Raw genomic sequence first — 18,501 nt, 5'->3', positions numbered from 1 at the left:
TCGCTTTGCATGTCATGAGTCTATCTCATATATTAGTTTAACCTTTTAAGTTGAATTACTGAAAGAAATGAACCTTTCCACGATATTCTAATTTTTCGAGTTTCATATATATATACTCATTCCAAGGCAGGATCCCAAACATTGGGACCTTCCCTGATAATTAGGGACAATTGGAGCAAGCAAGGCATGCGTGTCAACATTTGGAACGCTGTGCAAAGTGTTTACACAGATGTTCATAGGTTGGACTCCTTTCCACTTACGGTATTAAGACCAAGAGTTCATAACCTCGATTTAGCAACCTTGTTGGGTGGAGTCCATAGTGTGCTGAGTCGCAGGAAAGAAAATAGTAAACACAATCAATAAGGTGATTATTCCTATCGGCTTGATAATCAAACACTGGAGAGGATGGGGAGTGGGTGATTACTTAAGAGCAATTTCCATGGAGGTGTCAATGGATTAATTCACACCCAAAAGTGTGTCATACTCACCCGGTGGTGGATGAAACTGTATAAAAAGGTCGGCAGCCAAGGACTGCCTTCATCGTCTCTCTTGACTCTGTTCACCCTCCAGTAACAAGCACAGGTAAGTCAAAGCGGGTGTCTTTCAGATCTGATATTGCAACTGAAATGTATTTGGAGAGAAATGAAGCTCTTCTTGATTATGCCCACAATCAACCCCTCCATTTCATGTTGCTTGAATCTGAATTTTCATCCTAGGAACAAGGAAACTGCCTTTGTGCCGTTCAGACCATTGGTCCATCTGGTTCAGTGTGAGCTCTACTGAGTGGCAACAGGGGTTATGGCTGGGGACACTTCCAAGCCTACCTGGAGATGCTGGAGGGCAAACCTGAGAACTTCTGCATGCAAAGCAGATGATGGCTACGCTATGCCTCCGTGGTTGGAAGCACCAATCCTTCTGTTTGCTGGAAAATGCAGGAGGGAGGAGTGCGCTTTTGTGCTCTGGTCTTGCTTGTGGGCTTCTCTTTGGGGCATCTGCTTGGCAACTGTGTGAGCAGGATGTTGGACTAGGTGGACTATTGGCCTAATCAAGCAGCCAGATTGTTCTGATATTCTTATGGGTAACAATTAGGGAGGACTCTTGCATTCATGCTCCCCCTGTGGGCTTCCTGGAGAAATCTGATTGGCCAATGTGAGAAAAGGATGCTATACTGGATGGGCCATTGGCCTGTTCCAACAGGCTCTTCTTATGGTCTTATGTCCTGATGTTCTGCCCGTCTGCTAAACATTATGAATCAAGGAAACAGATGCAAGTACAGGTGAAACTCGAAAAATTAGAATATCGTGGAAAAGTCCATTTATGTAAGCAATTGTTTTCATTAGCTACTGGAGTTTAATATATGAGATAGACTCATGACATGTAAAGCGAGATATGTCAAGCCTTTGCTTCTTATAATTGTGATGATTATGGTGTGCAGCTGATGAAAACCCCAAAGTTGAGATTGTGAATTTGGGGTTCTCATCAGCTGTACGCCATAATCATCATAATTGTAACAAATAAAGGCTTGACACATCTCGCTTTGCATGTCATGAGTCTATCTCATATATTAGTTTCACCTTTTAAGTTGAATTACTGAAAGAAATGAATCTTTGCACAATATTCTAATTTTTCGAGTTTCACCTGTATTTTTAGAGGGTGGGAAAACTTAAAAAGTTGACAAATTTCCCAATGTTAAGTTAGAACTTATCAACAACTTTATGGATTCTTTTGAAAATGTTCTTTTCAAGTTTAAATTCCACACATATGGGCCTCCCCATTCCTGTGGAGCAGTAGAAGGCTTCTCCTCCTGATCTCTGAAGAGGTTAGAACTCTGAGGCTGTGGAGGCTGCAGAGTGGAATTCACCACCATGGCTGTCTTCAGGTTTTGGTGGGCCTTGGGGCAAAATAACCCACCCAAGGCCCCTTGTCTCAGTATCTTCTGGCTTGCAGCAAGTACAGTGAACACTTGCTTGGAATCTCCATAGGAGGTGGCTTTCTACCAGGCCAAGTCATTGGTCTATCTTCATGGCATTTTCTACATGGACTGGCAAGAAATCTCTGGGATTTCAGAACCAGCATGCTATTCGGGAGCTCTACCACTGGCTTTTCCCATAAACATTACCAGTTAGAGAAGCAGTTAGAAGAAAGTCCTCTATGCAGTCCTGCCTCCCAGCCTTACTGTTGCATTTCTTTTCTTTTTAAGTTCTTATCCATATGCAATCTCCTCATGCCCATATAGCATAACACAGAAGCATGGCTATAAGCAAGTCATTAAAAGGATGCAGCAGGGGAAAGAATGAATGATTCAGAACTCCAAAATATCTTCTAAGGTGGCAAGTAAACTAGGGAGGAAAGGATTCCCTTGTCCCTTTGGTCTAACATGGATTCTTTCCACATTGCAATAGACGTCTCTCAAGTTCTGATTTAATATGGAGAATTTCTAGAATCAATATTGGAATGCCTAATTTGGTGCAGATGGTACTTCCTTTGCATTATCCCTCTCCACATTCTGAACGTGCATGTGTGCATTGCTAAATTATTGCAAACAAATAGAATAACAAAATACAGCCTAACTGCAGGCTCGATTACATCAAGATTCTTTTTGTACATTGTTTTTACCGATGAGCAAAATTTGCTGCTGCACCTTGAGAAAACGATGTACACAAAGGCACTTGATCCAACCCCATTAAAGTGACCCTATTTCTGTGTGGGGTTTGATGCATATCTACCCATAAAGGAAGCGTGGAAAACCTGAGTGAACTAAATGATGTGTAAAAATTATACACACAGCAACACAATATAGAATTTGAAATCAATAGAAGAGCAGTGATTAATTCTCATTTCACTGGAACTTCTTCCAAAACAAGGTGAGTTTATTGGGGACTCAGAAATCCAGAGAAAACCCCCGAGAAGGGATTGTTTTTCAGAGTTGCATGTGGAAGGACCTGGGTTCAGTCCCCAACATCTTCAGGTTGGGCTAAGATAGCCATTGTCGGAAACTCTGGAGAGCTGCTGCCAACCAGTAGACAAAATTGAGCTGGATGGACAGTGGTCAGACTTGATGTAAAGCAGTTTCTTATGTTAAAAAGAACAATGCTCAGTGGCATTACAATGTCCTCATGGAATGATTCTCAGTAGTAGCATCTCAGCATCTTCAGGAAGAGCTGGGAAGGCTATTGTGATGGAAACACTGGAGAGCCATTGCCAATCAGTGTAGCTCAGCCTTCATCAACCTGGTGCCTTCCAGATGTTTTGGACTGAAACTCCCATCAACTCAGTTGGGCACAATCATTCCAGCTGGGGCAAATGTGAGTTGAAATCCATAACAACTGGAAAGGATTAGGTTGCGGAAGATTGCTTTGGACCGGTGGTCCCATTTAGTATAGAGCAGCATCTTATGACCCTTCCTAAATTTTGAGTTGTGGGGGCATCCCTACTGTCAAGACATTGCATGCACCAAAACTGAGTGTGTTTTGACCCAAATGTGTGTGTGTGTGTGTTCAGTTTCATATATGTGATTGAAAGTGAAATGAGTTGGCTTGTTAACCCTAGCTCATAACATACTGAGAGACTACCTTAGCAGAACACACACAATGAAAACCTTGAGTTCTGAAAGCTTTCTAAGTATGTTTCTGGCAAAAGCGATTGATCTATGTTGACTTGTTTGCTATTAAGGTGCAACACATCCTCCTTGGTTTTAAAATTATGTGGAGGAGCTTGCCATCACCCAAAACGGTGCAATCACTTCTGTGAGAAACAGTTTTGACTATACAAAATACAGGTGCCGATGAACAAGATATGAGCTTTGCATGCTTAGAATCCTCACTTCAAAGAAAATAAGGGTATTGTAAGGTTCCATAATTCTTAACTGAAATCTGAGCCAGAGAATAACCCAGCCAGCCACTCCAATCTCAATCCATTTCCATTTAAACAAAATTTAGCAGCCAATGCAATGGTGGTCCTCTCTAACCACACAAAGAGAGGGTTGTGCAGTCTTTATCCTCTTTCATTTGTAGCAGGACAGGAAGATAGGCTGTGATGGCCTTTTGTTACAGTTTCCCATTTGGGGGCAGCGGGGAGGTAATTCAGTTTATTATCTGCACCAATTGAACCTGAGCCAGGCAAGAGATCTCCTATCATTAACAGGTGGGTAGCCGTGTTGGTCTGCCATAGTCAAAACAAAATCGAAAATTCTTTCTAGTAGCACCTTAGAGACCAACTGAGTTTGTTCCTGGTATGAGCTTTCGTGTATCTGAAGAAGTGTGCATGCACACGAAAGCTCATACCAGGAACAAACTCAGTTGGTCTCTAAGGTGCTACTAGAAAGAATTTCCTATCATTAAGTCTTCAAATCTATTGGGAAGATAGGGAATCTCTGGACTTGGGAGCTGCTGGTTGCAAGATATTTCTTCTTTTTGCATTAAGCACTACGTAGCTAAAGGGTCAGCTATTAAGAGATTACTCTAATGGTTTTAATTAAAACTCATTGTCATTTTAGTTGGTTTCAGATTTGCATCATGCTTACCTAAGGGCAAGTTGCAACATCTTGCAGTGCTGCTTAAGATGATCGCCCCATCTTGAAGACTGATGGCCAATTAAATTAGGCTTGTTCACTTAGAAGGGAAACTCATTGTTTTCAGCAAGGCTTGCTTTTGAGTAATGAGGTTTGTTTGGGCTTTGAGCAGTCAACTCCCTTGATTCTCTTTCCTAAGCGTTCCATCCCTGCTTCCCACACAAATATTCCCGTGATCATAACTACCACCTGAAAAGGTCTCCATAATCAATCCTTTTCCAAAACGAATGACTAAATAATGAAACCTGTACAAATCTGGCCATATCTACTCCCATGGCACTAATTCAGACAGATATTTCATCTGATCCCAAAACAAAATAAAAAATTCTTTCCAGTAGCACCTTAGAGACCAACTAAGTTAGTTCTTGGTATGAGCTTTCGTGTGCATGCACACTTCTTCAGATACCTTCAGATTCTTCAGATGGTATCTGAAGAATACCATTCTTCAGATGGTATCTGAAGAAGTGTGCATGCACACGAAAGCTCATACCAAGAACTAACTTAGTTGGTCTCTAAGGTGCTACCGGAAATAAATTTTTATTTTGTTTTGACTATGGCAGACCAACACGGCTACCCACCTGCATCTGATCCCAGTTCAAGAACCACTAAACGCAAGGCTTTGTCTAAGGAACTTCTTTTCTGGATTATCAGACCAAAAGTCTGAGAGATCCCTAAGGACATAAGAAAAACCTGCTGGATCAGGCCAATGGCCCATCTAGTCCACCACCCTGTCCACACAGTGGACAACCAGAAGCCTGTGGGAAACCCACAAGTGGGTGTTGAGGACACCATCACTCCCCCCTCTTGTGGTTTCCAGCAACTGATATTCAGACGCATTACTGCCTCTGACTATGATGGCAGAGCAAACACATCATGGTTAGTAGCCATTGGTAACCTTACCCTCTATGATTTCTTCTATTCCACTTTGAAAGCCTTCCAAGTTGGTGGCCATCACAGCCTCCCGCAGGAGCGAGCTCCATAGTTCTAACTATTTGCTGTGTGAAGAAGTATTTTCTACTAATGCTTAGCTTCATTGGATTTGTTTTACTGTTATGAGAAAGAGACAGAACGCTCTGTCTTATTCACTTTCTCCATGCCATGTATAATTTTATAAATTTATATCATGGTTACCTCTTAGTCACCTTTTCTCTAAACTAAAAAGTCTCAAATAATACCTGTCCTTCATCCCCTGGATCATTTTGGTTGCTTTTTAAGAAGCTTCTCCAGCTCTACAAATATCCCTTTTGATATGGACACTATCCTTCCTGAGCTGAGGTGGCCAGTACCGGACATAGTATTCCAAATGTGACCACAGCATATATTTGTATAATATTTGTATAACCTTCTGGATTATCAGGCCAAAGGTCCACCAGACCCAATGTCCTTTTTCCCACAGTTGGCCAATCAGAAGCCCCCAAGAAGGGAATGGGCATTATAGTCTTCACAGGCTTCTGTCTGCCCATGACAGTTGCACTGTTAGGTACTGCCATGAAGCATTGAGGTCTAAAACAATGTTCATCGGTCCACTGATGTTGGTGGGCAAGTCCCATCATTCCTGACCATTCACTAAACTAGTTGGAGATGATGGGAATTGTTGCCCAAGAACCTCTGGGGACTGAAGGTTAAATATCTCTGTTCCAAAGTGACATCATGACCAACATGTTAGACCTCCGCTCCTAATTTCCTTAATACATGACTTGTGTAAACTATGCCAGCTGGGCAACTGGCAGGTAATTGCTTCTATTATAGAATGTATTCTAGTTGCTGGGTATCATAAATGGGCAGAGTGCTCTTGCAGTGGTTGTGGGCCACTGTGGGAACAGGAGGTTGGTTTAAATGGGCTGTTAGCCTCATCCACCAGTCAGGTTCATCTTTTTTATGGGTAACAATGAGGGGCTCTTGCATTCATGCCCTGCTTGTGGGCATCCCAGAGGAATTTAATTGGCCACTGTGAGAACAGGATGTTGGACTAGATGGGTCACTGTCTTTAGGGCTCTTCTGATGTTCTCACAAATGTCACCTTCCAGCAGTCTGTGCAGCGAGCAGGGCTAATGGTCAGGTCTGATGGGAGTTGCAATCTAGAACCATTGAATTAATGGAGGAGAAGGATATCAATGGCTTCTAGCCACAATGACTGTGTTCACTCTTCACTGCCAGAGGCACAATGTCACTAAATACCAGTTTCTGGGAATGACAAGTGGGGAGAGTGGTAATTGTGGGCTTTCTGTAGGTATCCGGTTGGCCAATGTGAAAAGAGGACTAGATGGGCCATTGGATTGATCCAGCTGTGGGGCGCTTCTGTTCATGGACATCTGTGTGAGCTGCAGCAGAGGGCACGACTTTAACTGCCTCTCTACAAATCTGTAGGGATTTGGAATGAGTTTGTTGAATAAAATGTCGCATACCACATTGATCTCTCATTGTGCTCTTTCAGAAACAGCTGTCACCCTGCAAATATGTCCGTCGGAGGCGGTGGGAACGTGTGCTATGCCAGCTGTCCAGCATCCACAGTGACAATACAGCCACCACCCTTTGTCCTAAATATTCCAGGACCAGCACTCTACTGCCCTGACCAAAACTTTGGCATTGAGCAATACAACCCATGCGCAGGCTATGGTAGTGCATATGGAGGCAGCGGTGGTCGTGCTATTGGTAGCAGTGGTAGTATGGGCATAGGTGGTGGTATGGGCGGAGGAGGAGGTTATGGAGGCCTTGGTGGTGGTATGGGTGGAGGAGGCGGTTATGGAGGCCTTGGTGGTGGTATGGGTGGAGGAGGCGGTTATGGAGGCCTTGGTGGTGCAGGTGGAAGTCTGGGAGGCCGTGGGCTTGGTGGTTTAGGTGCAGGTGGCAGTTTGGGTGGTGGAGGAGGCTATGGGGGCATGGGTGGTGGTTATGGGGGTGGAAGTATGGGGGGCCGTGGTGGGGGTGGTTTAGGCGGGGGTAGCTTGGGTGGTAGTGGTGGCATTGGTGGATCTAGTGGACGTCGAGGCAGCATTGGTGGTGGCGGCGGGGGCGGACGTCGAGGCAGCATTGGTGGTGGCAGCGGGGGCGGACGTCGAGGCAGCATTGGTGGTGGCAGCGGGGGTGGACGTCGAGGCAGCATTGGTGGTGGCAGTGTGGGCGGACGACGTGGCAGCATAGGTGGCGGCAGTGTGAGCGGACGACGTGGCAGCATAGGTGGTGGCAGTGTCGGTGGTGGCACTGGTGGAACTGGAGGCAGTGTGGGTGGTGGAGGAGGAGGACGCAGAATCAGCGGGGGACGCCGATACAGTGGCAGTGGTGGCTACAGCAGTGGCGGATATGGTGGAAGTGGCGGATACAGCAGTGGCGGATATGGTGGAAGTGGTGGATACAGCAGTGGCGGATATGGTGGAAGTGGTGGATACGGCAGTGGCGGATATGGTGGAAGTGGTGGATACGGCAGTGGCGGATATGGTGGAAGTGGCGGATACGGCAGTGGCGGATATGGTGGGAGTGGCGGATACGGCAGTGGCGGATATGGTGGAAGTGGCGGATACGGCAGTGGCGGATACGGCAGTGGCGGATACGGCTGTTATGGTGGTGGATACGGTGGTGGATATGGTGGCAGAAGTTATGGCACCAGAAGGATTACATACTCTGGAGGACGCAGAAGTGGATATGGTGGAGGCGGCTACAGCAGCAGGTCTTATGGCGGCTCCTTTGGTGGAACCTTGGCGCTGCTGCCTAGTACCGCATGCTACACCTGCTACTGAACCCAGAGGAAACAACCCAAAGCTCACAGGACAACCACAGAAACCAAAGATGAACAACCCAAAGCTTGAAGTTGCAGGAGTGGACTTGTGGAAACCCTTCGCCTTCTGTCACCTGCTGATGCAAGCTCCTTGAACTGAATGGTCAGCGAATCCACACTTGAACTCTGTGTGCATTTTCCCACAATTGCACACAAGAAGAAATAACTCGTAGTAAAATCCTCTCCAGGCTATGTTGCTTTCTACAAACTTCACGACTATGACTTGAAGCTGGTTCGGGAGAGCATATAAGCCCACCCCCTTTTCTCTGCTCTGATGATGAACAACCCACAACTGCTTTGAACTGTATCCACTGTAGTCTTGTGACTGTTTCCATAACCAATGAAGCAATAGTGCAGATTGACAAATCAATTGCATTCTAATTTATCACCCCTTTCCCTGCTGAAAAATACTGCTGTTTCTTCATTCCCCTTGTCATTAAAGCTTTTTTTCGCATCACAAAATCTCCCCTCCTGTCTAGTTTGTATTCCCCTCATACTTCAAAATAGGCAGGAACTAAATGATTCAAGGGCACCCAAATGACATAGCTGTCAACTTTTCCCTTTTCTTGCGAGGAATCCTATTCAGAATAAGGGAATTTCCCTTTTAAAAAGGGGAAAGTTGACAGCTATGCCAAATGAGGGTTCCGTTTGAGGATGATTTTGCACGCATTTCAATTCAAGCTGGTCTGTAAAAAACAATTCCAACCATTACCACACGGGGGCCTATTCACAAGGAATACTGAAACCTTCCAGGTAAACTGAGTCACTGGATCTTTCTCCATTTCATTCCCCTTTAGAGGAAGAAGTTAGTGGGTTAGAGATCATTAGCTGAACAAAAAATATATTGATTTAAAATGAATTGCAAGAGTTTATTTCAGAGAACCACAGAGTCCCATGCAAATCCCTTCCAAACACCCATAGAAAACTCAGCAAACAACAGTTATCTAGGGCACATTGAATGCAAGAGTGGAGGGTATCCAACCTCCATCCTAATGAAGGAAATCCAGACCTTAAAAGATGGCAGTCCAACTTCTGCTTGGAGACCTGGAGTGAAGAAGAATCCATCCAACCTCAGAAGGTGGTGGATCACATACTAGTTGTGGGCCAGACTGAGCTGGATGCACTGGCGTAGGAAGGGCGGGGCATAGGGGGCAGGGCCCCCCGGGTAGCACGATCCCAGTAGGGTTCCATCTCGGCTACCCCCCACCCACCCTGTGCGCCACGCCCCCAGAAAGCGCACCAACTTCTCGCCCCCGGTGCCGGAGCATGAACCTCCGCCACTGGCTGGATGGACCAGCAGACTTTGCCTCCAGAATGTTCTTGAGATGTTTGTTCCATTCTCTTTTAAGGAAAAGGGGACTAACTTTAAAAGTTGCAGGAATTATTATTATTATTTTGCATGCAGAGGGTCCCAAGGTTCCAAGATGGAGCAACAAAATTACAAGTGCATTTTTTGATTATACAATTGACACAGATGTACAGTGGCACCTCAGAAGTGGAACGGGATCCATTCTGGAAGTCCATTCAACTTCCAAAACGTTCAGAAACCAAGGCGCAGCTTCCTATTGGCTGCAGGAAGCTCCTGCAGCCAATCGGAAGTCACGTTGGGCGTTCGGGTTCCAAAAGACGTTTGCAAACTGGAACACTCACTTCTGGGTTTGCGGCTTTCGGGAGCCAAAACATTTGACTTGCAAGGTATGACTGTGCAGTAAATCTAAATAATAATAATAATAATAATAATAATAATAATAATAATTTATACCCCACCCTTCCCCGCCAAACCGGGCTCAGGGCGGCTAACACCAATAAAATCACAACAAAAAGATAAAACAATTCATTAAAATACAGATTAAAATACAATTTAAAATTAAATCTAAACTGCAGCCTCATTTTTAAGTAGCCCACCAATCACACACACAAAAAAAATGAAACATCAGGGTTAAACTGAAACCAACCCAAAGGCTAGGTGGAACAGCTCTGTCTTGCAGGCCCTGCGGAAAGATGCCAAATCCCGCAGGGCCCTGGTCTCTTGTGCCAGACTGTTCCACCAAGTCGGGGCCAGTACTGAGAAGGCCCTGGCCCTAGTTGAAGCCAACCTAGCATCCTTGTGGCTCGGGACCTCCAACAAATTATTATTTGAGGACCTTAAGTTCCTACCCGGGACATACCAGGAGAGGCGGTCCCTTAGGTATGAGGGTCCTAAGCCGCATAGGGCTTTAAAGGTCAAATCCAGCACCTTAAACCTGACCCTGTACTCCACCAGGAGAGAGGAGAGAGAGGGAGAGAGAGAGAAGGAAGGCAAGTGGGTGTGTCTTGGAGAGCCTCCCAGAAGCCAGCTAGAGAGCCTTGAAGGGCTGCATTCAGCTCCTGAGCCTGAGGCTCCCCACCCCTGCCCTAGGGATTTTCAAACAAAAATGGATCCAGGGAAGCAGGGTTTGAGGTTTTCTTCTTCTGACTCAAAGCACGTTGATTCAAATCTGGGTCTGGAGAGTGCTGAGATGCTCAGTTTCTGCTTGAAGAAGAAGAAGAAGAAGAAGAAGAAGAAGAAGAGGAGGAGGAGGAGGAGGAGGAGTTTGGATTTGATATCCCGCTTTTCACTACCCGAAGGAGTCTCAAAGCGGCTAACATTCTCCTTTCCCTTCCTCCCCCACAACAAACACTCTGTGAGGTGAGTGGGGCTGAGAGACTTCAAAGAAGTGTGACTAGCCCAAGGTCACCCAGCAGCTGCATGTGGAGGAGCGGAGACGCGAACCCGGTTCCCCAGATTACGAGTCTATCACTCTTAACCACTACACCACACTGGCTCTCACACTGCAGGTTACAGATGAGGCATCTCTGAGAACAGAAGGCTGGACTAGACAGGCCTTTGGCCTGATCCTGCAGCTGGGCTCTTTTTACTGGACCTCCAGGCCCAGAGGCAGTCTATCTACTGTAGGTTCCTAGACACTTTGGGGCATTTGGTCATGGAGAACAGGAAGTTGATCTAGGTGGGCCTTTGGCTTGACCCAACAGACAGGCACTTCTTACGATCTCAACTTATTTCCATACTGTCAACAGCCATGCTTTCTGCTGCTGCATCTACACGCTGAAGCCACATGATGGCACCCTTAAGAAGCAACATTAACCCTTTTCAACATGCTCTGGGATGCCGATGGTGACCTTTGATTTAGCTATGAGGCGCTTGGGATCATTTTGACAAATATTAATCTCCACCGGTGACTCAGTTCATGGCCCTCCCTTGCCCCAGCCCTAGAAGCAGGCACACCTCACAAGGACAAATAAGGCACTTAAGAGATGCAATATGATTAATATATTTTGAAACAAACGGACAATTTTATTTATTTTTGAAACTGAAAGCAAGCTTTTTACACATCGTTCCATTTATGTGCGGAAATCAAACAGGACAGGCCATGCATCTGCTGTGGGGGTGTCATTAACCAATGGCAGGCAAGCAAAAGGTTGGGTGTTCTCTGAGGGGCGGGACCAACTGATCCAGCAGGCTTCACTTGGGTCCACTCATCAAACATATAGAGGCCCTCCTCCTTCCGTCATGTGTAGTTCCTTATTGGATGTCCCACCGACCCTCCCCTTTTAACCTAATGTTATATTTCATGAATGACCTTGCTGTGGACAAAGTTGGTCATTGTATTCTGAGCCAGGCAGGAATTTTGCATACCTCATAGCAATTGTCACAACTTGGGCAGTTTAGGCATTAGGTTGGCCTTAGTTTTGCTGGAGGGGAGGTTGTTGTCACGGTCTGGTCTACAGGTGAACGAAGTCCCAGCAGAGGATGTCAGGACCGGGGGCAAGATGGCGAGGTGGGAGCAGGTACGAGAGTCAAGAAACCAGGCGTCCGAGGGTCAGGAAGCAGAAAATCACAAAGTCAAAGGCCTGCGGGTCGAGAAGCAAGGAGTCACAAAGGCAAGGTCTGGGGATCAGGAAGCAGGAAGCAGGAGGCAGGAATCGGGAGGCCAGACGCTGCAAGGCAGGAAGCGTGTTGGTGTGGCAAAGAGCTGAAGGGAAATGCTGACCTTATATCCCTTCCCAGCTCTTGCCACCAGGTGCAGTGAGTTACCAAGCGGCTTCACCTGTGCGGCCACACCTTGCCTCTCCAGAACAAACTTAGGAAGGTCCCAGTCCTGCGAAGCCCTACTGGTCACGGGGCCTGGCTCCTGCACGCACTCCTGACAGTTGTAAGCCTCTGCCTGCCCCTCCAAGGACACGTGTAACCTGTTAAAGGGATCCAGGATGAATCCCTGGTTGTATGGCCATAGCACTCCATAATAATAATAATAATAATAATAATAATAATAATAATAATAATAATAATAATAATTTATTTATACTCCATCCATCTGGCTGGGTTTCCCCAGCCATTCTGGGCGGCTTCCAACTGAATATTAAAAACACAATACAGCATTAAACATTAAAAAAACTTCCCTAAACAGGGCTGCCTTCAGATGTCTTTTAAAAGTAAGATAGTTGCTTACTGCCTTGACATCTGATGGGAGGACATTCCACAGGGCGGGCGCCCCTACCGAGAAGACCCTCTGCCTGGTTGCCTGTTACCTCACTTTTCACAGTGAAGGAACTGCCAGAAGCCCCTCGGCGCTGGACCTCCGTGTCCAGGCAGAACGATGGTGATAGAGACTCTCCTTCAGGTATACTGGGCCAAGGCCATTTAGGGCTTTAAAGGTCACCACCAACACATTGAATTGGGCTTGGAAACATGCTGGAAGCCAATGCAGGTCTCTCAGGACCGGTGTTACATGGTCTTGGCAGCCGCTCCCTGTCACCATTCTAGCTGCCGCGTTCTGGATTAATTGCAGTTTCCGAGTCACCTTCAAAGGTAGCCCCACGTAGAGCACATTGCAGTAGTCCAAGTGGGAGATAACTAGAGCATGCACCACTCTGGCGAGACATCCCTCAAGTCAGCAATCAAGCCTATTTGAAGTAAGTCAAATGTACTCCACACCTCTGGTCCAAACCCTACTTCCAGCAGGTGAGCTGGTTGTTAATGGTTGTTATAAGGGACCCCTGACCATCAGGTCCAGCTGTGTCCAACTCTGGGGTTGAAGTGCTCATCTCACTCTATAGGCCGAGGGAGCCGGCGTTTGTCCGCAGACAGCTTCCGGGTCATATGGCCAGCATGACAAAGCCACTTCTGGCGAACCAGAGCAGCGCACGGAAACACCGTTTACCTTCCCGCTGGAGCGGTCCCTATTTATCTACTTGCACTTTGACGTGCTTTCAAATGGCTAGGTGTGCAGGAGCTGGGACCGAACAACGGGAGCTCACCCCGTGGTAGGGATTCGAACTGCCGACCTTCTGATCAGCAAGCCCTAGACTCTGTGGTTTAACCCACAACGCCACCTGGGTCACAAAATGGTTGTTATACCCAATGCCTATGCTAAACCTCTCACATGAGAGCTGTCCGACAGTGGAATTTGCTGCCAAGGAGTGTGGTGGAGTCTCCTTCTTTGGAGGTCTTTAAGCGGAGGCTTGACAGCCATCTGTCAGGAATGCTTTGATGGTGTTTCCTGCTTGGCAGGGGGTTGGACTGGATGGCCCTTGTGGTCTCTTCCAACTCTATGATTCTATGATTCTATGACATCTGTCATCAATAAAAGTTGTGGCCTTATTTGACCCAAAACATAATGTGTCTTGCCAGTTTATTATGCTCATAATCGGGGGCTGTGGTGCCTGGGCACACAATCAGACACTGATTTTACCTGTTTCAGGAGACACAGGTAAATACAGTATTGCTTCTGAATACCAGCTGCTGAAAACCACAGGAGGTGAGAATGCTCTTGTGCTCAGATCCTGCCTTTGGCTTTCCCACTGGGGCATCTCTTTGGCCATTGTGAGTACAAGATGCTGGACTAGATGGCCCATTGGCCTGATCCAGCAGCCTCTTCTTATATTCTTATTCCACATAGGAAACGTGCAGGTTGGTGGAAGTTCTGCCTCTGGAAGCTGGCAAAAGGGTATTCTGGGGGGCAGGAGAAAGGGCAGGCTGAACTTCCCTAGGATCTACTCTTGGGCAAAAGCTTCCTGCATTGCAGAGGGTTGGACTAGATGATCCTTGTGGTCCATTTCTGCACTAAGTTTCTATGAATCTATAACAGTGGTACCTTGGTTCCCGAACAGCTTAGTTGTCGAACAAATCGGCTCCTGAATGCCGCAAACCTAGAAGTAAGTGTTTTGGTTTGCACATGTTTTTCAAAAGTTTAATGTCCAACGCGGCTTCCCATTGAGTGCAGGAAGCTCCTGCAGCCAATCAGAAGCCGCACCTTGGTTTTTGAACAGTTTTGGGAGTCGAACCGAGTCCCGGAATGGATTAAGTTTGAGAAACAAGGTACCGCTGTATTCTTCACCACCCTGTGCAGTGCCACCTATTGGTTCTTGTGCCCAAACAACTTACATCACATCCACTCTTTCCAGAAACGGAAGGATGACAGACAGCACAACAGAGGCCATATTCACACCATGCATTTAAAGTATTAAAAACAAAACAACCCTAAAACACAGCTCACTTTAAACAGCCATGGCTTCCGCTGTAGGAGCTGTAGGTGGTGAAAGTTGTTAGGAAACCCCCACTATTCCCCTCAAAGGACTACGATTCCCAGAGTTCTCCGTGAAAAGGGATTGATTGGTAAACTAATTTGGGAGTGATGTCTGTTACAAATATATGGGAGATTTATTTATTTGCCTACTTATTTAAAATCCTGTTCAAAAGGCTAATGCACTCATGCATTCCTCGTGAGCTCCCTAAAGGTAACTGATTGGACACAGCGAAAAACCAGGATACTGGGCTGGGTGAGTTCTTGGTCTGGTCAAGCAGAGGTGATATTATGCTGCCCATGACTCCTTTGGAAGGAAGGTTGAGATATAAAATGAATGAATGAAATTATCTTAGGTAGCAGGGTTGAAAAAGGGAGGTCCACAGGCTGATTCATGAAGCTTTTTTACCAAAGAGAATAGCTGTTTATAGACTAGATGAAGATCAGGTTTCTCTCTCCTATGGTTAAGACAAATTTGTACTCCGGATTTTGGGAGCACATTGTCAGGAATATGCTGAAGACACACAACTCTGCTTCTCCTTTACATCCGCAGGTGTGGCTGTGGACGTGCTGGACCGATGTCTTGCCTCGGTAATGTACTGGTTGAAATGAATGGACCTAAGTGAGACACAGCAATTGGTTTCAGTGGGTGTGCTCTGAGGATGACTAACATTGGATTACAACCAAATTGCCATGGCTAACTTAAGTCTATTGGTTTCAATTGTTCTACTCTGTGTAGGATGGAGTGGGATACAACTCACTGGATCCCAACTTAGTCATGCTTAGAAGAGACCCATTGCAGTCAATCAGACTTAAATTAAAACAAAATAAATTTTTTTAAAAAAAATCCTTCCAGTAGCACCTTAGAGACCAACTAAGTTTGTTCTTGGTATGAGCTTTCATGTGCATGCACACTTCTTCAGATACAGCTACCTACCTGTAACTAGACTTAAATTAGTCATGATTTCTTTAATTTTCAGGGGGTCTATTCTAGGAATGACTAAGTTCTGATTCAGGCGTAAATCACTTACATGTAATAATTGGGAGTGCCACCCTTGTTGTTGCTAGATTTTTAGAAAAAGAAAAACCGTACTTATTAAAACACAGATAGACATTGTGTGCTGCAGCATAGCATAGGTTTTAATGTGTGTAACAAGTCAAGAGATAACATTTAGAATATTAGCAGTCAGTTTCAAGTACAGTAGATATGTGGATACTTTGCCCTCCGTGAGTGACTTTTAGAATTGATGCATTGAACAATTAGGGGAAGGGGGAAATGCTCTCAAGGACAGAATCAATTCCCTGACCCCAAATAGTGTTCACTGTCTCAGTGTTGACTCCTTTTTTTTAATAGAGTGACTCTTCCATGTCAACAAGATCTTCTCTTCCATCCATGCCATTTCATTCAGTGAAGAACTATGTGATCATGTGACATAGATGAAGTCAGGTGTCCCAGCTTCCATCACATGTAGGGTTGGATTCATGGGCTGCATATCAACATCGCCTCCCATTCCTGGACAACTCTTAGCGAGACATGTTGACCATTCCCATAGAAAATAATCGTGCTTGGCCCAGAGCAAAACAAATGCTTCAACTTTCTGAAGGCCGATTCACACAGGCAAGTTATCCCCTGTTCCCAGAATTCAAACATGCATGAGTAAACATTCTGTTTTGTGCAAATAATATCCCAGGTTCGTTATATAGGAGAAATGCTATTCAGATTGGAAAGCCCTTTAACTATAGATGTATGCAATTAAAACGAAGCTTCGAGTGAGAAAGGGGAAGTTTTGATGCAGGGGCTGAGTTCTTGTGGTCCATTGTTGGGGCTGCGAGCTCTCAGCACTCCTGGAAACAGGAATTCATAGAAGCTTAAGCAAGGTGATCTCATGCCATTGGTGGTGGGTTCCTTGTTTTTCCTTCGTATCAATGGTATTCCGTCTGAGTTTAATAATTGCTGCAGTAGCTGTATCTTCTTTCTAGGTATGATGGCCTGGAATAAAAATTCATCAGGCTTGAATTGCTTGCAAAGGCCGGGGCAGGGAACTCTGCAAAGCTGAGGCTTTTGTGCCCATGACCAGAGCGAGCGCAGGGGTTGCACTGAGTAATGCAAAAGGGCTGGTCAGGGCAGTAGAGGGCCGGTCCTGGGATGGTTAAGCAGAATGGTGGTGGCTGTATTGTGACAGTTGAGGGAGGGCAGCTAGCATAGCACTGAGGGTGACGTTGACCCTTCATGGTTGGATGATGATGAATCTGAAACAACACAACAGGAAGAGAGATCATGAACAAAAGCTTTACAATCAGCTGAGTCAGCCCTTACTTCCAGGAACTGGGTAGGCAGCTTCCAGGAAGAAGATTTTTATGGGGTGGGGCTTATAGATCATAACTATATGGACATTAAAAAGTACCAGTCCAGAGTTTGTGTGTGTGTTTAATCAAAGGGAAGGACAAGAGCTCAAGACAGAGCAAAGTCACTTCACTCAGAGAGAATCTCAGGTTCAATTCCAGACCAGGCTGGAATCAGCCTTTATTGATCAGTGGTAGAGTATCTGCTGCTACTAACATGAGTTTGGCCAAACTGCAGGAGGCAGTGAAGGATAGGCGTGCCTGGCGTGCTCTGGTCCATGGGGTCACGAAGAGTCGGACACGACTGAACGACTGAACAACAACAACAAGAGTATCTGCTTTGCAAACAGAAGGTCCCCACTCCAATAAAAATAAATGTAAAGGTAAAGGGACCCCTGACCATTAGGTCCAGTCGTGTCCAACTCTGGGGTTGCGGCGCTCATCTCGCTGCAGCCGGCGTACAGCTTCTGGGTCATGTGGCCAGCATGACAAAGCCGCTTCTGGTGAACCAGAGCAGCGCACAGAAACACCGTTTACCTTCCCGCTGGAGCGGTTCCTATTTATCTACTTGCACTTTGACATGCTTTCAAACTGCTAGGTTGGCACGAGCTGGGACCAAGCAATGGGAGCTCACCCCATTGCGGGGATTCGAACCGGCGACCTTCTGATCAGCAGGCCCTAGGATCTGTGGTTTAACCCACAGTGCCACCCGCATCCCTCCAATAAAAATAGGGACATCCTATTCAACAACAACAACAACAACAACAACAATTTTTACCCTGCCAATATGACTAGGTTGGACTGTTTTTAGAAAGGAACTGCCAATGGTTTTCAATACACCAGTTCCACATCAAAAACAACAACAAAAGCATAAGGACATAGGTATATCAGGTCACAGGTCCATCTAGCCCAGCATCCTGTTCTTATAGTGGCCAACCGGATGCAAGCAGGACCCCAAAACAAGAGCACTTTCTCCAGAAACTGGTATTCGGAAGCATTACTGCCCCCTACTATGCAGAGGATAGCCATCATGGCTAGCAGCCACACCTTGACCTAGAAAGGTCTCTTTCTCCGTGTGTAACCCATCTCCCCGTGTGCTTAATCATAGTGCATTAAGTATTTAAATACGCCAACAATCTGCACAATCCCATTTGTATGGGAAGCGTAGTAGAGTAACGTCTTCTACCATGACAATCCTATTATTACAGATAAAGTGAGGGTAATAAGCCATGAAGGAGGGAATGTTCACCACT

General features: G+C 45.9%; 1 protein-coding gene across 1 annotated transcript; it reads left to right on the top strand.

Annotated features, from left to right (window-relative positions):
- The first annotated feature begins 504 nt into the window (after positions 1 to 504).
- LOC117039237 (glycine-rich cell wall structural protein-like) lies at positions 505 to 8,750 on the top strand. Its single transcript, XM_033136328.1, has 2 exons — positions 505 to 582; positions 7,005 to 8,750. Exon 2 carries the CDS (start codon positions 7,027 to 7,029, stop codon positions 8,302 to 8,304), a length of 1,278 nt encoding a protein of 425 aa, XP_032992219.1. The 5' UTR covers positions 505 to 582; positions 7,005 to 7,026; the 3' UTR covers positions 8,305 to 8,750.
- Positions 8,751 to 18,501: the final 9,751 nt, after the last annotated feature.

The sequence above is a fragment of the Lacerta agilis genome, chromosome 17 (assembly GCF_009819535.1).
Source record: "Lacerta agilis isolate rLacAgi1 chromosome 17, rLacAgi1.pri, whole genome shotgun sequence".
NCBI classification, from domain to species: Eukaryota; Metazoa; Chordata; class Lepidosauria; order Squamata; family Lacertidae; genus Lacerta; species Lacerta agilis.
This window is presented reverse-complemented; position numbering and strand designations above follow the sequence as displayed.